Source organism: Boleophthalmus pectinirostris, unplaced genomic scaffold (genome assembly GCF_026225935.1).
Source record: "Boleophthalmus pectinirostris isolate CB_2022bp ecotype Guang Dong unplaced genomic scaffold, ASM2622593v1 HiC_scaffold_8, whole genome shotgun sequence".
Lineage (NCBI taxonomy): Eukaryota > Metazoa > Chordata > Actinopteri > Gobiiformes > Gobiidae > Boleophthalmus > Boleophthalmus pectinirostris.
In genome coordinates, this window is record NW_026571515.1 from 31,230,645 (window position 1) to 31,254,779 (window position 24,135).

The following is a 24,135-nucleotide window of genomic DNA, read 5'->3' on the forward strand; positions in this document are numbered from 1 at the left end:
AAAATATGCTAAACAACTTTTGTGGTTTTATATAGTTAGTTACATAATTTTTCAAAAAGGAAATAATGTACATGTGCTGTTGAACTTGAATGAATTAGTGTAATTTTTTTTGTAGAAAAGTAGAAGTACAAGTAAGTAGAAGAATGTAAATATTTGCTTTAAATGAACATAAAATGATTAAATATATAACTAAATATCTGACATAGGCCTGTTGTGATAATATAGTGGGGAAAAAATATAAACAGTAAATGATAATATTGAATCCCATTATGCCACTGACATGATAAACCTAAAGCAGATTTTCCCAAAAATAGATTCTAAATATACAGCTCTGGTAGATACCGATAGACATGAGCTCCAATACAAATGAAACACTTCATGTGTCACAGAAGTTACTAAGTTACTCAGAAAAGTACAAAAAATAAAATACAAAAAAAACCTACTATCACCATTACCGCTAGTACAAAGCAAAAAGTGCCCATGATAAATTTGAATAACTGTCTGAGCTGTCATGTATTGAATGATAAGTCAATCTAACACAATACATTTCTTTAAAGTCCAAATTTAATTTTGTATCCAGTTGTCACCTCTTTATATTTATTTTTATATAGACCCATAATAAAATAGTAATAAACATAATAAACAGCAGAGGAGCAGAGGTTGACTTTTTGCCAAGGCAGCAGCAGCAGCTCTGTGTGAAACCTGAGCCATGCACCTGCCAGTTGTTGATGATCCTGAATGTTCAGAGGAGCACAGGATCTGCTCTGACAGTGTCTCAAAATGACTGGCATAGATAAGGAGGCACTACACAACTAGACCCAAGTCGTGCTTTTGAAAGATTCAAAGCAACTGAACTGAACTCAGCTATGGCTAATTTACCAGACATCAGTGCTCCCAAGACATCAAAACGTGTAAGTAGCTTTTTTGGCATGAATATTCAGATTTAAAAGAAATTCTAATAATATTTTAATGCTCCAAAAACTTGAAAACATACACATTGCACATTGACTTAACACTTTATAATGTTTTTATTATTTAGAATTAAAGTGAACATTTATGTCGAAGTACGTTGTATTTTTCTATTATGTGTTTAATGCCATTTAAGACAGGTTTATTTACCTTTAGGGTTTGTGGGGCTCTGTTGTTTGCTCTTGGTGGAGGACGTTACTCAAAGTGACTGAAAGCATAGGCTGGATTGCTGTGTACACAAAGCCACTATCAGGATCATGGTTAAAACCTTTCTTCCTTAAGGGACTGATAACAACCATAGTATTCTGTTTTAGGGTGTAATATTCTCTCTAGGGGTGAGCGATATTATTGACAAAAAAGAAATCTGAGTATTTTTGGCGATTATCTTAATGACAGTATTCAGACCATGTTATCTACCAGAAATATTTTGAAACATGCATGTTCATCTCTTGGTTTAGGTGGAAGTACATTACCAGTCAAAACACGTTTTCATTTATTTTTCTTCTTTACTTTACAAAGTACTTTGTGATTATTTTACATTGCAGAAAGAATCAAAACTATGAATAACACAAATGGAATATAGCAAACAAAAAATAAACTCAAAATAACTCCAAACTTGTTTTAGATTTTTAAAATTGTACAAATAGCCACCCTTTGCTTTGAACCCTGGTTTGTGCTTTTGGCATTTCTTGACCTGACAAGGCACAACTGTGAAGTGAAAACCATTTCAGGAGACCTCATCATAAAGCTCAGTGAGAGAAGGGTTTGTAGCAGTGTTAAAAAAGCAAAGGATGGCTACATTTATTTAAATATAAAATATATATTTTTAATAGCTGAGTTATTTAACTTTTTTCTTTTCTACATAATTCCATATATCTTGTTTTGTATATTTGATGTCTTCCGTAGGTATTTAAAATGTAGAAAGTAAAACATATAGAAAAATACGCTGAACTAAAGGGTGTCAAAAGTTTTGACAGGCTGTGTAATTATTCAAATGTAAACAGACAGTTAAAAATATGATGCACCTTAAGTTTGTAGTATTTGTGAGCTGCTTTTTCATACTTCATTGTTTTCATTACAGATATTTCCAAAACAACCACTACACTTTTATACATTCACCGACATATCCCCCACTCATTATTTGCAGATATTACATTATGACCAACCTCCTTTAATACTTGACACCTCACCAGACAAACTATCGGAACCAACTTCCTATATATTATGTGTTAATAATATGGTTTCTATTGCTCTACTCCTTTGTGCTACTACCCCCTGGTTAAGTCATTGTTTTCATATTTAGTCAAAGGGCCCATTATTACACTATTTTCTGATCATGCAATATGTGCCCAAGCATTTACCACAGTAGCTTAATAGTTGGACTGGACCATCACAGGCCAACCTTGAACCACTTTTAATAGATACAGACCGCTGCAAACCAAGGACACTCCACAAGAACTGCTGTTTTGGAGATGCTGTGACCCATCTGACCTCCCAAAACCATACACTTGCCCACTTTTTTAAACTTCTAGCAAGATAAAATGTTGACTTGCACTTTTATAATACAGTATCCTACCCACACATACACAGATCTGTGAGGAGTCACGATGTTCTGCTTGCTTTGTGTGTACTTTTTCTTAAGTTTGTTGAGACAAGAGCTGACATTTTAAAACAACACACCCACATCATATTTACGTTTCAAACACGGTTACGAAAAGCTTATGATCATAAGCACCAAACATACATGAATTTTATATTTCCAACACAAAGTATCCACCCAGAACCAAGCAAATTCAAGCCAGTGTATCTTCCCTCTCCCCAGACCCCTGATTTATTTGAAATGATTGCGAGGATGCAGGTAAGCCATCGAAAGAAAAGCTTTTAGCTGCTCTGCAGAATAGAATAATCACATTAGTTAAAATGACTGAAACTCATAATGTCAATCTTGATTTGAGTAAAATTTCAGACAAGATTGGATTTGTTCAGTGTAATATGATTGCTATTAAAGTTCTGACCCCATTGACAGAGATCTTTTTTTTTTTTTTTTTTTTTTTTTTAATTAGTGAACAAAAATACTTGAAACCAGTCATTAAAGGTACACATGTGTATGCTTTCTGGTGGAGGTCTGTCATGTGATTAGGAATGTTCCACAGTATGGCATTAAACCTATATCTTGCATCTATCCCATTACAATGTTTTACTGGTAATTTTATTTGTGGCATAACTTGCTTGTCTCCGTAGGAATTTAGTATGTTTTATGCCATGCTATGGAAGATTTCAGAACATCTGGAAGGTTTCTGACCCTCCAACTAAAAACCTACACAGTATCCCTTTAGTTGTAGTAAATATACTCAAATCAATGTAAATATCTCAAAGTGAAGTCATTTTAACTAACTGATCTCGTGTGAACATACTAAACAACTAACACCTATGCCTAACTGTTTTGCCTTTCACTGGTTGTCAGAAGTTGTTTTTGACTTGCTTACACAGAAGAGAGGTGTGCATTTTTGTGTTAACATTCAGCTTGTAATGCAGAACTGACAGCCTCTGTAAGCTCATTATCCCATGTCCTGGAGATGTCCTGCTTTCTGACAGCTTCTATGAGAAACTTGGAGAATTCTCAAGATATATTTTAATAAGTTATAGCTTTTGATTCTAAATTATTAATTCAAACATACATATGCAGCCATACATCTTGGTTTATTGGTGAACGCTGCACCTGTCTATTCTTTGACTGAATTATTATTGCATGATTCTCTTCATTTCACACTTAAAGTCTCAGTGTAGGAGTGCTGTCTCTTAAATCCCTCTGGTCTTGTTACTTATCTCTTCTCTCTGATAGCTCAATTCACTGTATTAAACTTTGCTATGAAACTACATTGTGAATAATATGGGCTATTTTCATCTATTTCTGTCTGATTATGCTTTGTAGCCTGCCTCAAATCTACTGGGAACTCTTATATAATGCAGTGTGTTGCTCTCTTTTCTCTACCTGAATTGCACTGCGTTTGTAACTCACTTTAATCTTCTTTTTGTATGTTAAAATATCAAAGTTGGGACAATGTGTAATAAGTAAATACACCTGACCAAGGCAAAAGAAATGGGGTGACTTAGAGTGGGTTTAAGTATTAACTAACTAACTAAGGAGTTGCTGATTCATCCTCTCCCTGTCAGTGTTGTTGTGTTCTTGGGCAAAATACATGGTTGCAAAAGGAAAAAATTCCCATTCACTATACAACTTTTTATCTGGCATCTAAATCAAAAATATCAATTTTTTTCCTCCAAAGTTTGATCTGTTCTCCAAACCACATATTTTTTGTGACAGAGGACTGGCTCTAGACCTCTCCATTCTAAAGACCCAAAATGATCATTGACTATTTGAAAAGACTCAATATAAACTTGCTTGATGTTTTATTTTTTCCCTACGCAATGTCCCAGCTTTTTGCTATAGCACCTCTTGTGTCTTAATTCCACTGTTATACACATGACTAAATACATTCTCTTCATGTAGGGTAACAGGATGGATGAACAAAGATGCACCTTTCCTCCCCCACTCAAGGTTGGTCTCTCTCTGTGAACCACAATTCACATGACACGCTCATCACCTCCTCTCCGCTGCTCCATATCTCACTGCAACAGCTGCACAAGCCCTATGCAGCTCATTACACTGTGAGATACTTAACCAGGAGCATCTTTGTAAGCACATGGAAAAGAAACATTTCAATTTACATCAAGGCTGCCTATATCTCAGTTTTGATTTTATATGCTTGGATTGTATGATGCAACAGTTACTATAGCAAATATTCTGAAAGACCCTAAGTTTGTAAACAAAAACAAAAGTGAAGTAAAACATGATGTTTTTCCCCATTGTAACTACATAAGTGATAAACTTAAGGCTTATAAGTAGATGCAGATAGTACACACCAGACAAATTGTGACCTCAAAAGATTCTTTTGCACAATATACTGTATCTGTGCTGGGGCAAGACCAATGTTGCTACAATCCATATACATGGGACAAAAGCATTTTTGAAGTCAGAATCTTGATTTTTACTACTCCTAGACAAATGTTGACAAAAATGTTGTCCTCATAATAGTTTTTTCAAGATTTGTAACCTCCTTTACCACAAATTATACTTTCAGTGAAATTACTTTAGCTCAAATACAACTTTGATGCTATTAAATTATATTGTTTCCATTCTTAATGGTAAACAAGAAAAAAATAACTGACATCTGTACACTGAAAATTTAAAAATTGTAGCAGATTTTTTGTGTTAGAAATCCTTAAATTTCATTATTTTAATTCAGATCTGATGTCAGTTTGGTGTTGTAACTGACTTTTACTGTCTTAAAAACATTCTGAGCATCCTAATTATTTACTGTGAGTTTACAAGCACCTTTTACAACTTGCTAACAACAACTAGCATGATAACACACACTTGCTGACAACTGACTTGCTAACTTGCGGACAATGAAATGCTTTATAATTAAAGGAAATTAAAAGGACTGGAAGGAATATTTTTAAAAGTGTCTCCACACATCTCCAACACTTTGGCTAACTAACTAAATTCCAAACTGTCCCTTTAAACAGAATGCACGCAGCAGATATATTTTGACGTCAAGAGCTACTTACATTTGTACTGTGGACAGACACATTTGTTCAAATACATGGGAAAGAATCAGGCACACGCCTTTAATAATTGAAACTATAATAGACATTTCATATTTGCGTCCAGTCGTCTCCATCCGGTATTTTGAACATTCTGAGGACATGTTGTAAGGGGTCTGGGATTATAAAGGCGGATTGACCTTCAAAAATGCCTTGATGAGACATGTTTCTTTCTCTTTAATATATTTCTAGACAGAAGAGGACTACATTCCATACCCAAGTGTACACGAGGTAAAATGCTATGCTGTCTAGCTCATTAGTGCATACTTTGTATATTTTGAACAGCTTAATTGAGTTGTGTTCCCCAACAGGTGCTAGGCAAAAAAAGCCCATTTCCTCTTATCCTCCTGCCACAGTTTGGGGGCTACTGGATCGAAGGAACCAATCACGAAGTGGCAGACACACTGGACTCAGAGCAGGTGCCACCGCTGTCCCCCAACACAAGAACTAAACTGGAATGTAACACAACAGCCATGCTCTATCGCAAACACTTCCTGGGAAAGGTGAGTATCCTGGTACCATAAATATGATGGACTTTGTACAAGATGCAGTTATAATATTGTTTGAAACATCTGAAAAATAATTAGAATCACAATGAACAGAGGTATTAAGAAGTATTAGTAGTATTAGTAGTATTAGTAATAGTAGTAGTCGTAGTAGTCGTAGTAGTAGTAGTAGTAGTAGTTAGACACCGTATAAAAAAGTCAATACTCAGATATTCATCAGTACTTAGGCAGGTATAAATACTGAAAAAAAATCACATAAATAATACAGAGTTGGACTTTTCCTGATTTTTTTTTCTTGATCTATACCACAGCCAGTGTAAGTCCACATGGGAATATTAAAGTAAACATATTCTTTTATTTTTAACTTTGTATTCTGTTTAAAACAAAGGCATGGTTTATGGGCAGTGTAATAGGTTGAGAAAATAGGGTAAAACCTATTTAAAGTCCAAATATAGTCTTAATTACCTCAAATTGTCTAGATACTAAATTACATGCGTTACAAAGAGTGCATCAAAAAGCGGGTCACAACTATTATCAGACATGAAAGTGGGTCCCCTGTAAAATAAACAGATAGACCACCAAATAGGAGCAGACCTATATTATGCAAAATGAACTCTCATGAGCCATGTTATAATGCTGTTACCTCCTCAGAAAAATACCTAGAGTTATGTTTTGTTCCATTCTCACATGTTTAACACACAAACCCTGTATATTTAGGCTATATTCTTCTTTCAGGCTGAAAACACATAGCCAGGCTTGCGCCACCTAGTGCCTCTGCACAATTAAATTTCTCTCCAACGACTAGGTCAGGAATCTGATTACACTAGACTAGGGCTGTCAAACTCAAATTAACAGAGGGCCAAAATTAGTGCTATATAGGCCCTTTTATTTATATTTACATAACCAAACATGAAACCTTCCTTCCTCTTTCCTCTTTCCTTTTTATTTTTTCCTTATTATTTTTCGGGGTGAACTTATGATCAGTTTCTCTGGCTCTTTCACCATACTGTAATGAACTGATTAGCTGTAAGTGTCCCTCGGGAGACAGGCTAACAGTGATCAGCCCTTCTTCTTTAGCGTTCTGTACTCCTGTTCCTAATGAAGATGCATTCAGGCTGGGGCCACCTGTTCTCACACATGCATAATATGAACAAATGTGATCTGCTGTGAGATGGGAGACATGCAAACTGTTGAGCTGTGTACGCTGCAAAATAAATCAATAAATAAAAATAAATACAATAAATAAATTAAATTAAATTAAATAAAGAAAGAATGCTAGTTTTAATGACTTTTTAAATTTACAGTTAAAGGTTCCATATTACACTATTTTCTGATTTTTGTTATAATGTTGTTTCCTTATCAAAAACATACCTGGAGTTATGTTTTGTTTCATTCACACATGTTTAACACACTGAGTTCTTCTCTCAAACAGAAAACACACGACCTCATGATGTCATGTAGTAATACTCCACTGTGTTTTTAATTCCCTACACCCCTAGAATCATTTGGATAATTTCAGCCTTGGAATTGTCAATCTCAATTAAACAATAGGTAAAATGTAGCTGTAAAATGTAACTGTTGAAAACTCCTGCTTCATGACATCACAAAGTGGAACAGAGCATTTTGAGCTTTGGAGATGTAGACAAACTAATAATAAAAGCAATATCAATTATCAGTCAATTATGTGTGATATAGGGCCTTCAATTACTAGTTATTATTTATAGTTACTGGTTTATGCACCTGTTCAGGTGGAGGGGCCACCACTTTGTTTTACTAGGAATGTTCCACTGTATGTGATTAAACTCAGCAATTTACACTGAGATAAACAGGAGACGCCACCAGACTTATTTACAAGTCAAGGCTTCAATTTATATAGTAACTAGTTCATTAATAACATTGACTAGATTGAATTTATTTTATTGGGCCTTTTCTAACTAGTTTCAACATATATAGCAAGCATCTTCCAGTGTAGTAGCATTAATTTATTTAGTTGGCTGATTAATTTGAATGTACTATATTGACTATACTGACTAACTAAATCTAATTTAGCCAAACAATTTTAGAATCAGATCATTCAATTCAGTTTTATTTATAGAACAATTTAGAACAAGAGGCCCTTTTAAACTAATTTCGATTTTTCTTTGTGTAGTGCAGGACAATGGTGGATCAGTGGAGCTTTCTCATATTCTTTGTGTATCAGACTCAGACACTAATGACTATTCTCGCTCTGTGTCCCCAGGAACACTTTAATTACTATTCAGTCGACACCGCTCTTGGACATCTGGTCTTCTCACTAAAATACGATGAGATTGGAGATCAGGAGCATCTACGGCTAATGCTCAGGTACGGTTAGAAAGAGACAATGATTTTATATTATCTAATAAAGCAAACATCAACAAGAAAAAGGGTTTGACAAATAATCAAGAAAGATGTTGCAAATTGTACATTGTAGCTATAGTAACAGATAAGTAGCTATATGGTAGATGACCACATTTGCTTGAATAACTACTTTATTAAAGGTCCTATATTACACAAAATGAACTGCTGTGAGCTTTACACAATGTTATAATTATGGGCAATTATGGGTTGTGTTGTTTCATTCACACATGTTTGAGTAACCCTTTATTATTAGTCTGTCTGCATCTCCAATGCTTAAAATGCTCTTTTCCATCTTGTGATGTCATGAACCGGTACTTTTCAAGGTATACTTTTTACCTGTAATTCAGTAGATTGGCAATTCCAGGGCTGAAATTGTCAAAATGATTCTAGTGAAGGTGTTTGGAGTTTAAAAACCCAGTGAAGCACTTCCTTTATGACCACAGTGACATCACAAGTGTTTTCTGTTTGAGAGAAGAACTCAGCCTAAATATGGAGGATTTATATGTTAAACATGTGTGAATGAAGCAAAACACAACTCCAGGTCTGTTTTTGACGAGGAAACAAGATAACATAAATCAGAGAATAGTGTAATATGGGCCCTTTAAAAACATGTCCTTCTTGTGCAATTTGAGACATTCACACTAATGCCATATCTGAATCTACAGTTAAATTATAAACCAAAACATGTATACGTCACAAAATATTTCCACCTTTTTTCATTATAGATTTTAAAATGCATTCACTTGCTATACTGTGTAACACTGCATGTGACATCTCTCCAAAATGTCACATATGCCCTTTGAATTCTGTTCCCTTGCTAATGTACCTGTCTTCCTCTGCAAATAGGAACAAGAAAGCTATTTGTGCTACAGATTGCTCAGTATTGACTAGGTTCACTTCCGTACAGCAGTTGTGCTATTGCAAGTGTCATAAAGTGAACTAGAGTTGTTTGTATGGCAGATGTGAGTGGGTGGGGATGAGAGGGAGTACAAGAGGCTAAAGGGAGGATAATGCCACATGCCCTGTTTGAATGGACTGGATTTGTCTGTGTCCAGGACCAAGCTGAAAACATACCATGATGTCATCCCCATCTCCTGCCTCACAGAGTTCCCCAATGTGGTGCAAATGGCTAAGGTGACTTTTTTTTTTTGTCTACAGCATGGTTATTTTGATTATACTAGACAATATAGGAACATCACTTAAAGCTGTAATATGTAACTTTTTTGGTTTATTGTCCTCCACTTGCTTGTTTCCACGGAAATGCTATAGCTTTGCTTGTAATATTCCACAGTATGGCATTAAACTATTCCACTCCTATGAAAATGAGGAGTTGAAAGGGTTAGAAGACATATTACTGAATGAATGCAGAAAGATAATGCCATACTGTGGAACATTCCAGGCAAAGCTGTTTTTCTTAAATGGCATAAAACCAATTGTAAAATGAAATTCAAATCACTATACTATTCTTATTTTGTAAAAAACAAACAAACAACAAACAAATAAAAACAAACAAACAAACAAAACATAATATATAAAAACTGAACTGCTAAAAATACTACTATTTAGAATTTACTGTTGCTTTTCTCTTGTAGCTTGTCTGTGAAGAGGTCAATGTGGATCGCTTTTACCCTGTTCTTTACCCCAAAGTAAGATACTTCTCTAGCCATTTTATTTCCATTTTCATTATAACTATTTTGAATTTACATTTAACAGTGTTTTATTTTTTTCAAAGGCTTCAAGACTCATTGTGACCTTTGATGAACATGTGATCAGCAACAATTTCAAGTTTGGAATCATCTACCAAAAGTTTGGACAGGTGCTGTTCAGTCGTATGTATTGTGATCATATCAAAAACTGTTACATGATAAATCACACATGGGACTGTCCTCGTTTAATCCCAGTTTAGTTTTGATGTATTCTAGTTTGGTTCTGTTTTAGTCCTGATTTAAACATGGTCTAGACCACATTTAGGCCCAGTTTAGTCTCAGTTTTAATATGGCTTGTTTTTTGATGTTATGAATAATATAAAATGAATTGTTGTGTTTTACTTAATTTGTACATGTTTAACCCACAAATCTCTCAAACTGAAACCACTCTGTTCTACCTTGTGATGTCATGTTGTAATACAGGTGCAGCACTGTGTTTTTAAACTCCATATACCTTCTATAGAATCAATTGGATAATTTCAGATGAGGAATTGTGAATCTCTACTAAACTTAAGATAAAAGATGGCTGTCAAGTTGAAAACTACCGCTTCATGACATTACAACATGGAAAAGAGTATTTTGAGCTTTATAGATGTAGACAGACTAATACAGGATTACTCATGTGTGAATAAAACAAAACACAACTCCAAGTATATTTTTCATGAAATAACACCTTTCTAACATGGCTTAGTCAATTTAGTGTAATGTAGGATCTTTGGATGTTGGACAGGCAAATACTGATACGCTTTAGGACCACCTTTTGTTGATTCTCCTTTTAGATATTCCCTATGAAATTATCATATTATTAAGTCATTATCTGCAATTTGAAAATAACAAACACTAATTGCATTTACTGAAACTGAGCACAGAGCTTTGGAGGAGGAGGACTTAAGGTACAAACACCCAGTGCACTATACCCTGTTATTGTTCTTTGCCTATTACATAAACTATAATACATGCATCCATCCATGTGATTTCCATAAGAAGAGTTGAGTCTTAATTATGGCTGTGGGTCCAGTCTCCTCCTCTGTGCCTGGGTTGTCCCTTGTCACTCCTCTCAGGCAATCATGCTTTGTTTGTTTACTACGCTACAGGAAGCATAAGAGCAATTGAATGCTCAGAGGGCTCTTGTCTTTGTAACCACAGTATTCAGAGCAGGCCTGAAGATCTCTCCAAGGCCATGTGAGTTTACAATGAAGTGAAATACATAAACTTTAGGTCACCTCGTGAGACTGGCCTGTGCCTGTCTTTCTAGGGGTTAAATGGAGATATGTACAGAAAAACATCCTCAACCAGGCCTTGGAAAACAAAAAGAAATGTTCCCAAGCTGATGTCTTTTGTTTCATGGGCTGCTATAGACAATGCAGTGTCTATCAAGGCTTTATTTTTAGATAAACACCCTCAGTGGCTCTCTTTTAAACTTATATTTTTTTGTAAATGCTTTAGCTTGACATGAATGTATATTTAAATGCAAATGGACAATGTGTACAATGGTGGTTTTTAGCATCACAGCATAAAGGTGTTTAATCCTCCTAATATGTTTTCACAACAAACACCGTCAGAATTTGCTCCAAATTTACCAACCCAAACTTCCCACCTTCAGGTTGATGCATGAGTACACAAACCACTCGTCTCATCTTTATGCCTGGCTGCCTTCCGTTTGCTTCTTTTAGTCCCCACATTAACCTATAATAAAATAAAATAGGCTTCTGACTGCTTTCTTCTCCTGACAGGTTAACCTATAAAAGAAGAATCAAATGAAGATGAATTCCCCTACTTGAATAACAAAGTTTAACATAAATTATTATTTTTATTTTCAGACATCAGAAGAGGAGCTATTTGGCAACACGCATGAGAGCCCTGCGTTTGTCGAATTTCTGGAATTTCTGGGAGAAAAGATTGAGCTGCATAACTTTAAAGGGTAACACTTCTATACGCTTTATAGTTTCAGGGCATTGAAGCATCTGCCACATATCGCACATGTTAGAAGCACCATGTCACATTGGATCAGGCTTACCGTGCAGTGACAGTCGTGCTTGTGCTGCCACACTCAGGATATCCTCTTAGACATGCTTATACCATATACGTTTTTGTATGAATGTGTGTGGCAGTTTCCGAGGGGGTCTTGATGTTACCCATGGGCAAACTGGGACAGAATCCATCTACTGCAACTACCGCAACAAGGAAGTGATGTTCCATGTGTCGACAAAGCTACCTTATACAGAGGGAGACACGCAGCAGGTCAGTGCTAAAACTCACCAATCACCAATCTAGGATTCAGTCTATTATGTTCAGTGTTGGGAATAGGGCTATGGTACTTTTGCTGTTTAGGTAGATGGTCCCTTATTCAACCAAAATTTGTAGTAGTCGAAAAATTATACAGCAGAAAGGAGAAAGTAGAGAGTGAATTAGCTAAAGATTTAGGAGTAAATCCTGCATTTAATTTAACCTTTTTTACATAAACAAACCTTTTCTTAGTACTGTTCTGTATAGCTAGTTGTTTCTGCGTGAATTCACATGCAGTTACACAGTCACTTTATAGAGGTATTAATGTATTAGGTATTAATAAGAAAAACATTTAAATAAATAAATGTCAGGTTTCTCACTATAATATAAGTCAACTTAATGTGAAAGTATTCACAATACAGTACTCTGGTTGAACTATGTACCAGGTTACACAATGGAAGTATACGTATTTTCCCATCACTGGTTATGTTTACTATAGGTTATAAAACAGCATAAATAAACAGACTGGTGAATCACTGCGGGTTATTATGTGCATATAGAAACAGCAGCCCACATTCATAAAGACCTCCTCTGCTCTGTCCTACATTTTCACACTCATTCATTTGCACATGCCCGCACACTGTCACAGCGCTCAGACAGAAACATTGTATTTGTGTGTTGGATGGCTCGTTCAGCAGATGCTTTGAGCCGTTCAAATGGGGAACAGCTCTCCCTGGTGGTATGAGTCATGCTCCAGCTAAAGATCACTGCAATAAACACGCTCTGAATACAGGAGAAGATACATTCATTCAGATGTACTGTTACTTCAGAATTCTTTCTGCGGTTGCTTTGAACATGTAAAGAGAAAATAGTTCACTTTTGTGTTTACTCGAGGACCACCTAGATAAAAATGTTTGTATATTTATTTAAAACGGTGTTTTTTATTTTTGCAGCTTCAAAGAAAGAGGCACATAGGGAATGATATTGTGGCCATTGTATTTCAAGAGGAGAACACTCCATTTGTGCCAGACATGATTGCATCTAACTTTCTTCATGCTTATATTGTGGTTCAAGTGGTCAACCCCTGCTCTGACAATGTTTTATATAAGGTATACAAATATTTTGTATTTACATTTTAAATGGATGTTTTAACACACATGTTTTTAAATCATAATTTATTGTAGGTGTCAGTAACAGCAAGAGATGACGTACCTTTCTTTGGTCCAGCTCTACCGAGCCCTGCGGTTTTTACTAAAGTGAGCACAGCTCCACTGGTCAAGCTTTATGTCTAGTACTTTAAATTCTTCATTATGTTCTTCTTCTATATTTTCAGGGTCCTGAATTCCATGAATTCCTTTTCACTAAGTTAATAAATGCAGAGTATGCTTGTTACAAAGCAGAAAAGTTTTCAAAATTAGAAGTAAGTGGGTTCTGTAGTTTTTATATTTTTTATTTATATGTATTTATTTACATGTATTATATGTATTTCTTCTGTCTTTTACTATTGCACCCCTGTCTCTATTCAGGAGCGGACACGGTCTGCGTTGTTAGAAACCCTGTATGAGGAGCTCCATATGAATAGCCAGGCCATGATGGGCGTCGGAGGGGACGATGACAAACTGGAGAACGGGAGTGGTGGAGGAGGGGGCTTCTTTGAATCTTTTAAGGTAATTGTTTTTCCAAATGTTTCACCTTCATTTTGAGTTCTTGCATAAAAATGTACATGATTCCAAGCATGAGACAGTGAAACAGCTGAAAGCTTTAATATTTCATCTCTTGGTGTTGATCTGTCTTTTCCATGATGATGTTGCATACTTGTCATTTCATCCCCTGCCTCATAGACACTTCCTGCTGAGCTGGCTGCTCCTGGCTCTTGGGTGTCTCACAGCTCATTGTGTGCTGTGCTTGTGCTGTGCTCTTGCCCTCTTATCCAGCTGCACTGGCCACATATTGATGCAAACTGTCACTGTCATTCCTCAGTGATGTGTCCACTTGAAAGGGCACAGATCCTCTTTGTCAGATAACAGCACATCTCCTGTTCTTTCCTCATCTGTAAAAGTCACATGGTCCTCCAGTGCTGTACCAACATCTGTGATTTATTTCCGTCTTCTTCTCTCTCACCTGGCAAAATATAATGACTGTGAGAAACCCTGTGGCATTGAGATTTAGCTGTGTCTGGGGCTTTCCTTGTCTGTCAAGATTAGCATCAGTGCAGTGACTGCAGTGGACAGTGGAGGACCCTCGGGCTCTGCTGCCTCTGCTCTCTGTCAGAGGGTCTGTCTCATCGTCTCTCCTCATGTCTTTCTGTAGCGGGTGATCCGCAGCAGGAGCCAGTCCATGGACGCCATGGGTCTAGCTTTCAAGAGGCCACACACAGTCTCCACTAGCCTCAGCGGCAGCTTTAACCACAGTCCCACAGACAGTCCCAAATTCCCAGGGATAGTAAGTACAGAGCCACTGCTCCTGCAGAGGGCGCTCCCTCTGCCTCCTAACTCCCAGCTCCTAACTCCCTAACTCCTTCTCTTCTCTCTGGTGGAGCCTTGTCCCTCTCACTGACCTATTCCACTTTTATTCTTACACTGTTTCTTCCTCCATTTGAAGCTCACCTCACACTGCAGTGATTGCACTTTCTTTCCACTAAAATGTAACTCTCTTTGGGACATGTTCTCTTGGTTCCTGAGGTTTGAACTGCTCATCATACTAATGTTTTATCTGTGTTCTCATTACAGTCGTTTTAGAGAAATAGTCTGTGTTTATGAGTGTTGTTTGTATTGGGGATGCAGCATGATTTGATACATATCTCAATACATGCCTCACAATATAATTTTAGGCCTCGAGGGATCAAAGTTTCCTCTATTATTTATATGCCAAATATCACATAACACGTTATTCAATTACATTATACTTCTCTGTTTAAATATATCAGAGTTAGGCCTTTATGGATCTGTTTTCTTAAGCACATTACCCATAACAGACGGTGTATGGGCACATCTCAGTGGCAGAGGTTCAGTTTGGCCACTACAGTGATATCGAGTATTGTTGCATCCCTAGCTTAAAGTATTTTGTACGGTTGTATCAAAGTCCAACCACAACAAAGAGACAACAGGATTTCTCATTTTTATAGATTTTAACACACCTCTGTAGCACAAATGCATGGGCTACATGTAAGGACCAATGATATAAAAACACAGACCATGTCTATAACCATGTTTTCTCTATTTAATACTAAAAATAACTTCTTCTTTTGTCCAGCTCAGTGGGATCTTGCTGTATAACATACTGACAGTGTCCATGCTCTTTCTGCAGGCGCTCACTTGAATGGCTTACCGTGTCTCTCTCCCCTTCAGTTGCCTGTGTTGTGCCCACGGAGCCAACTGTCCGTCCCTCTGTTCAGTTAACACATGCTTTTGTATTTGATTTGAACTGACATGACTTACCGCATGTAAAACTCATGTTTATATTTGTTTCTCTTCCCCTTATCCTCCCTCCCTCCTCTTGTCTCCTGTCTTCATCTCTCTATGTGTGTGTGTTGTGGTCCCTCTCCTCTCCGTGTGCCTCAGTCATTGCTTGTCCCAGGCAAAAGTCCCAGTAAATATGGACGTCGAGGCAGTGCCATAGGGATAGGAACAGTAGAAGAGGTTCATGTCTAATTCTAACTACATTACTATACTCCTTTGCCTGCCTATGTTTGCATGGCTTAAGCATCATCGCTTTCGTTAACTGTCCACTGTTATGCTAATGGTATGTTTTGATTGAATTGTGTCTGCTTTGTGCTAAGGGTAATAAACACACATTTTTTTAGTTAGTGTGCTTATTTTACAGACTGTAGACTTTCTGCTTCTTAAAATTCTAGGCCTCTTTTTGTTCAGTCTTGACTTTATGTTGATTCATTCTTGCTTGATCCTATTATTTATTATAAATTCTAAGGACTTAATGTCGCCCCACAATATTTGAAAATATAAAAAGAGTAACTGCTTTGAATCCACATTGATGAAGAAGTATTTCTTTAAGTTCCTTTTGAAAGAGCCATAAGGAGGAGATTGAATGAACAAAGCAGTGACTGTGAAGGCGTATTTAGCAGTCAGTCCTTAAAGCATTAAAATCACCTTTTATCTCCTCGTCATACTGCTCTGGCTCAAACACACTCAGTGGGGCTTGACATTAAGACGTTAAGTGCAAATTACAACTTTATTTCTTTGTAACAGTAATGAGAGGCCACACCTTTTTTTCAAATCTTTGAGAAAAAATTCTTACCACTCAAGCTAACATTTTATTCATCTTAAAATAAACATGGGATTATAAGAGATCTGTTTCTTTATTATGCTAACATGCTCTGCTCTCTTTGTCCATTGCAGTCGTTGATAATTCCTGGAAAAAGTCCAACCAGGAAAAAGTCTGGTCCCTTTAGTTCCAGACGAAGCAGTGCTATTGGTATTGAGAACATTCAAGAGGTCCAAGAGAGGAGGTAGGATACATCTCTGTAATGAGTCTGTCTGCTCTCTATGTTGTTCCTATATTTTCTATTATGCATTTTATTTCTGCTGTAGTAGGGACAGTTCACCACACACACAGAAGACTCCTGACAGTGGTCACGTCTCCCAAGATCCAAAATCTGACAACTCGTCCAATCAGAGCTCTCCTGAAGTGCTCAACACAGCTAAGAACAGGTGTGTGAGTGATTCTAAGTAAACTACTACTTTTGGTTGAAGTTCTCACATCTTGCCTCAGGTTGCATTTTTGTGATTGAAACCATGTTATATTATAGTTTGCACCTCAAAAAAAAAAATTCAAATAGTTAGATTTGCACTACAGTGCATTTGTATCTACATCATTTTATTTAGATGTGTGTTAGCCAGAATGCTTTAAATAATAAAATCTGAAATACAAAGACTAGACTATAGTGTTAATAAAGGCTGATTAAACTGAGCTTTAATCTGTTTAATTTTGCATTAAAATTTATAATAATTTGGGCCAGTGAAGAAGTAGTTAACACAATGAATAGTTCTTGTCTCTGTGGCAGGGCTCCTTCCATTGCTGAGGGTCATGACCTCTCCCGTTCCTCCTCCAACGCCAGCAGCTTCGCCAGTGTGGTAGAGGAGAACGAGACGGAGGCAACAGAGGACTATGATACTGGGATGGTAAGGCCTGTACTAAGCACCAACTAAGCACCATAAGGTACAATGTTTGGACTAAACAGTGAATCAAATTTAAACTACAGACAAATAAACAAACAAACAAAAAAAAACAATATTTATTATAACAAAGCATAATACAGACTTACAATAAACCTTGCTTTAAATAAGGCTACATTGGGACTTTGGTTTAGGGAAGCTTAACAATTGGAAATTTGTGTATATATGTTTACAACGTACCGTAAATTCCTGACCATAAGCTGCTACTTTTTTCTCACACTGAACCCTGCGGCTAATAAAACGATGTGGCTAATATATGATTGGATTCTTTGTTTGGCACATTGTCCATTCGTATATACAGTCTATGGTTTGGCAACATCGCCGATACGCACAGCCTGAGTGCAAAAAATGCCGCTGTCTGTGCGGTTCACACATGGATCTAGGGTTAAAATGAAGTTGCGACACTAGCTAGTGATATTGTCAGCGCACTCATATAGTTTATTGCTGTGTGATAAAATAAGTTATGATGTTAAATTAACATTAGTGAGGGGGGATACGTCTTACCCGTATGTGTTAAATGATGAGAAGAAACGTCTCAAACTTCAGTAGCCGAAAATCCACTCATACCTGATTGATAGAACTAGCCCCACTCCCGAGAGAGTCTGAAATCTGCTGAAATCCTCCAAGACACTGATATGAAACCAGACAGGACAGCAGCTCTTGTAAGAGTCACGCGCCGGGGAGAGACAGGGGTGATGTGCCGAGGAAGATTCTAATTTGATTGTGTTTTGAACAATTATTTTGTGCTTCATGCACATACCCTACTCATGGAAAACACACAAAGAAATGCAGATAATGCAGCTTTTAAGTTAACGGCAACTGATGTGGCTGGTGAAGAAGGAAATCAAGCTGCTGCGCGTGAGCTCGGCATCAATGAGTCAATGGTGAGATTTTGGCAACGGCAGCATGACGAACTGACTCAATGCAAAAAGACGACAAAAGCTTTCAGAGGCGATAAATGCAGCAGATGGCCTGAACTTAATAACATTCTTGAAGACGTGGACACCTGCGTTTTATATTCAGGTGCGGCCTATATATGTAAAATTTAAACATTTTATTAAAATTGAGTTGATGCAGCGTATATTCAGGTGCGCTCAGTAGTCTGGATTTTATGGTATATGTTTTTAGTTTTAGTTCTTTTCACAGTTTTTATGTTATTTTATTTTTTGTTATTGTTGTTATTTTCTGTTTTCAGATGTGTTCATAAAAAACTAATAAAAAGAAAAAAAAGAATAATTAAACACCAGAACAAAGCCAGAATGACCCTAACTCAGTCTCCATCTAATACAGTGGGCCTCAGTATTTCTAAATACTGCATGCAGCCCTAAATGCATCTTTTATGACTCCTTACCCAAACCTGCGCTTATTATAGGAGAGTCTGTCTTCTGCTGGAACTCCACACAAGAGAGATTCACTGACCTACAGCACGTGGCTGGAGGACAGCATCAGCAGCACTAGCAACACCAGCCGAGGTAGTTCCCCAGGTGAGGCTTCAACTCTAGCTTCAAACCCAAATAGGCTTAGTTCTACTGTTGGTGTGTATTCTGAAACTTTTTATTTCCTTAGGGCCTGGTAAAACGGACCGAGTGAAGGGAGCAGATATTCGTATAAAACTAGAACGACCATACGAACATCACTCCTCATCAGTGAGTGCCCCCAAATGACTTTTTAGAGCAAAAATTATGAGTCATGTTACTTACTGTATTATTTTTTTCCTTTTGTCACAGAATTGTTAGTCCTATCCACAAAGGTTTCCCCTGGATTTCCATAATCAAGTTGGTAAATTTAAATGCCACAAGAAACAAACAATAATTTATATATACTATATAATACTTTCAATAATTTATATAAATAAAAATAATAATAATAATTTAAATATTTTTCTTTTTCAGACCATTCCTATTACAAGTTACAGCCCTTATGGGAGAGAAGTCTAAGACGAAAGAACTTGTGAGGAGCAGGAAGCAGAGGAGGAGCACAGCGCTCTGGAGCTGCTCGGTGAAGACAGGGCTGGCGTGAATCATGCACCAGGACGGCCCAGTGTTTGCACAATGTTGTTTCCTTTCACTCTTTACTACTCATGTGTCTACGGACTCAATGTTATTTTTTACATTTTTGTTTTATTAAGAAAATATGAGCCAGGTTTGAAGGACAGTGCAAGTGTAAACTTGAGATTGATACAACACAGAGCCATTATTCCTAACACTGAATATGAGATAATATTAACAATAATAATATGAAAATGGCTTTTGTTTAACAAAAATCTTTTGATTTATTACTAATGGAATGGCCTTAAAGCATTTTCAAAGCATGTTTATAATTTTAATTGTTCACCTCTCACAATTAAGCCAAAAAGTGAACATCAGTGTTAAAAAATAGACAGTGAAACTACATTATGTGTACAATATGATAAAAAAGTAATATAAGGATCAATTACATATTTCAATTTATTGTCTGCTGTCAGTTATTGTTAATGTCTATTTAATTGTATGTTTTTATTTATTTGTTTATTAGAAGTGGCATTTATGATACACCTGGTACACTGTGTCTCATAGGGACCACAGTGGGCAGCTTGTCACCTTAAACTGTGAGTGTTGCTTCAAAGTAATTTATAATGTAATATTAAATGTCTATTTGATGGTCACATCCCCTTATGTGCAGTAACTCTTACATGTAATATTGTAATATGTACTACTGACATTGTAAATAAAGATTTTATAGTAAAGATATGTAGGCTGAAACTGGACAGTTAAAAGGGGCCTAAAACTGCCTGGTTATTGGTATATTTATGTATGACTTCCTCTGTCTTTTTTTGTATTTTGTCACATTGCTAAAAGGGAACAGCTGTTGAGGTTGTGATTTCAGTTGCCTTATTCTCACATGCTGATGGTGTAAAGATTAAAAAGAGTACTTTATAGACAGCAAGATTTACAATGAAATGAATGTGTTGTTGGGTTTGTTGTAAATAAATAAAACACTAAAATCTATTGCACCTAGACTGCTTGTAGATTCCGACCATATTTAGTTGGTTTGTAAAAATGCTCATTGTGAAATGCTCAGATGCGGTTCCTTTCTGCCCAGAAACATCCCGAATAAACAATTTGATGTGGCTGCCTAATGGCCACGTTTGTAAACCAGTCACTGGATGTTTTTGTTATTTAACCATAGAGAATAAAATATAATTAAATAAAATTGAACTGATATTACACCCCAACCACAACTCCAACCCCTAGCCCAACCCTAACACTAGGCCTAACCCTTAACATAACCCTACTCACTGCTGAGCAATCTGCCTTGCACATACATGTAGAACAACCCAAGCATGACATATCTGCAAAGTATATGTGGAAGAATTCATTGTAGACCAAAAATTGCAGTCTTTGGATAACTGTAGCGATTCCAGTTGCAATTTCATTTCAATTTTACTTAATCTTGGAGCTCTAAATGTGTCCTAAATCTATCCCACCACTGTCATCTGTTGGTACACGGTCCTGCAGAACCAGGCCCTGCACCACCAGGCCCACGGCAACCAGGTCATAAACAATTAAGTCACTGAGAACCAGGTTAACATCTAGAGTGTGCAGAATCCTCCCATAAAGACCTTCAAGTTTGTGGGCATTCCAGTATAGGGCATTCCCCTCGATGCCTTTATGAAGCAGACCTGTGACAATAATGTTCATGTGCAGGTCCTTCAGCCTCAACCTATTACTTCAGTCTGGACAACCCTGGACGGTTTATGCTGTCAGCACATTGCACAATAATAAAATAGCATTTTATGGCATATGACATTGATAGTTTATTTTGTACAGTCACTCAATTATGTGTAAATGCAAAGAGGATACGAAAATCCACTTACAGTTAGAAACTTTACATTTTATCCTCACAATGTTGTGTTCGTTATGTAAGTCTAAACAATCAGGAGTAAACCTGAGAATAATACCTTTTCTCACAAAATGACAGAGCATGTCCAAACCTGCAGATCCTGTGGAGTGCTTCTGGTCTGCAGTGGTCAGGATGTGTCAAAGGTAATTTTATTACTTTAATACTTCATAACATCAGTACTAAACACCACTGTTAGCGGTATGTCAAAAGAAGTTGAGAGGATAATGGATTTAAATGGCTGCTTTTGGCGTTTGAACATGTGCATTACATTATAGCATAGCTCAGTGTAATATGGGCCCTTTAGGACCCATTTGAAATGGCTTATGTAGTCACAGGACATAGTGCCGATAGAAGCTTTCGGAGAGTTTGGGACTAAAGCCACCTGGATCGAAGCTGACCTGAATCCCTCCCGCTTTACTTGTGCAGGTTACAGGTGGACCTGTGCATTGGTAGTGCTCACTGTTGAGCTCCATTGTTAGTATTAGGGATGGGCATTCGATGAAATTTTCTTAATCGATCGTTGGAAGAATTAACGATCGATTATCGATTAATCATTAACGTTTTTATATTAAAATGATCATCATTATTATTACTATCTGCACTACTGATCTGCATAAATAAATTCAACTTTACGACATATAAACCGTAACGACTCTAGACATCAATCCGTTTGAGGTTATAATGTGTTTAATTCATTTTTGTGCAACTCTCACAGAAACGAAACTTAAAACCGCATCGCTAATTTGCATAAACTCAGCGAAGATAAAACTACAGCTCTTGTGTCGCTGATGCGGTCAACTTCTGTCGGATTAAAAGACATGACTCAGTGGAATACAGGTTAGTGTGACCATATTTGCGTTTGTCAAAACCAGGACACCGTACGGGGGGTGGGAGGTGGGGACTCGTCATCGACATTGCGCGACTCTCACCTGGTAAAGCTTTTTCATACTGGACACTGAAACATATGTTCCTGCTTTGTACACTGTGCACAAGGACTCACACTTGTCCCGAACGCAACAGAAAGCGTGGAATTTCTTGTACAAATCATCGTTAAATACACATTTGTGCTTCGGTACATTGCAGACTGACCGACTGTTTGTGTCTCGCTCCTTCTGAGTGCAGAGCAACATGTACGGACCCCTGTTTGGTCACGCTACGCCCAGCAACCTACATTCGGTTTGTCGATTAAAATTAACGTAATCGATGAAATTCTTAATGATCAATTATCGATTAATCGATTAATCATGCCCATCCCTAGTTAGTATACAGTTTGTTAGCAGAGGTGTGACATGCAAACTACCCACTATAAACTAAAGCAAAAGGAGAAATTCAATTTGTCAACTGGACAAAAGTTTATTGGGTTAAATATGTTTCACAGCTCATCCAAGCTTCTTCAGTTCTGGCCAAAATGCTGGTGGACACTTCCTTATATCTGCCTGAAGGGAGGAACTAACTACAATGAAACTAGTTTACACACACTATAAACTAACTACTAGTTATTAATAACAGTTTTTTGTGTGTTTTTAACAGTAAAAATCCCTTGAACTCCTCACACTGAGCAAATCTTATCTCTTTATCATTACCTAAATAATGATACTGTTTAAAATCAACTTGTGTGATAGTTGTGCTGCCTCAGATGTGGATTCATTCACGAAGGTTGAGATATCTGAGCTCACCCAGGCTCGGCGCACATGAAAGATAATTGTGTTCATCAAAGAGACATAATTAAGTTCTGACATCAAACCTTACATTTAAATCCCTTTGTACAAAAAGACACCATCCTGAACAGCACCACGCAAAGCTACTCTTTACCCAGGGAGCTAATATAAGTCTTTTGTCATAGCAAATCCTCTTTGTTAGGCTAGACGTATTAATGCAGATAAATCCTTTTTCGTTTGCTTGTAGTTTTAACTTCTAATTTCCATGTTGGGCAAAAATTTGAAACTGCTTCTTCTCCAAGTTCACCCTTGATTGGTTGAATCTACCAGTCAGTCATTTTCACAGCAGAGTGACTGATTCACAGGCTTCTGCTTTCTGTTATATGTGACATTCACCATTCAATAGGCCTAGTACAGGGGTGGGCAAATATTTTTTTCCATGGGACCACATGAGGAACAGAAAATATTTCTGGAGGGTCAGGCCAAAATGCTGAACTCAATTCTGCATAATATTAATTGGATTTCTGTATAAAAAGCAGTAAATAGCATTGTTTCAAATTGTTAATTGGTGGCAGGATGGATAAGTGGCTCAATCCAGAGGACCCCACCCCGTAGACCTCCACCAGGATGCACCTCCACCCTCATGTCCCCCGTCATTTTCATTTTTTGTTTACTCTTTATAAACAAATTAATTAATTCTCTCGCTGATGTTGAACCATAGAGGTGTTCTACATGCATCTCTAATAATGGAATGTTCAGCAGTAACCATGCTAACACAATGCACACATTTATAAACGCAGACAAAAAAGTTAGAAGATTTTCAGGAGCTTGTGATGAATACAAGCATTCATAGTTTTGTTTAGAATAGATGTTTAATTTAAAAAATAAAAAATTCAGAGCGGTGGAGGTGGAGTCATGTGGTCTCATACACCTAACTGAAAGGAGGATT

The 24,135-nt window shown here is 36.9% G+C and overlaps 1 protein-coding gene across 8 annotated transcripts; it reads left to right on the plus strand.

Annotated features, from left to right (window-relative positions):
- Nucleotides 1–64: 64 nt before the first annotated feature.
- On the plus strand, nucleotides 65–20,633 carry rap1gapa (RAP1 GTPase activating protein a). Of its 8 annotated transcripts, XM_055166111.1 has the most exons (24): nucleotides 65–911; nucleotides 2,792–2,827; nucleotides 4,481–4,528; nucleotides 5,830–5,868; nucleotides 5,949–6,140; nucleotides 8,383–8,486; nucleotides 9,578–9,656; nucleotides 10,115–10,168; nucleotides 10,255–10,338; nucleotides 12,049–12,149; nucleotides 12,340–12,469; nucleotides 13,408–13,563; nucleotides 13,639–13,710; nucleotides 13,788–13,874; nucleotides 13,981–14,121; nucleotides 14,765–14,896; nucleotides 16,015–16,092; nucleotides 16,810–16,919; nucleotides 17,002–17,121; nucleotides 17,457–17,592; nucleotides 19,019–19,130; nucleotides 19,213–19,292; nucleotides 19,374–19,425; nucleotides 19,539–20,633. In XM_055166111.1, exons 1-23 carry the CDS (start codon nucleotides 867–869, stop codon nucleotides 19,380–19,382), a joined length of 2,145 nt encoding a protein of 714 aa, XP_055022086.1. In that variant the 5' UTR covers nucleotides 65–866; the 3' UTR covers nucleotides 19,383–19,425; nucleotides 19,539–20,633. The 8 variants fall into 8 exon arrangements, with proteins under 8 accessions (XP_055022086.1, XP_055022087.1, XP_055022083.1 ...); XM_055166112.1 differs by lacking the exon at nucleotides 2,792–2,827; XM_055166108.1 differs by lacking the exon at nucleotides 65–911 and having other exon boundaries at nucleotides 2,270–2,827.
- Nucleotides 20,634–24,135: the final 3,502 nt, after the last annotated feature.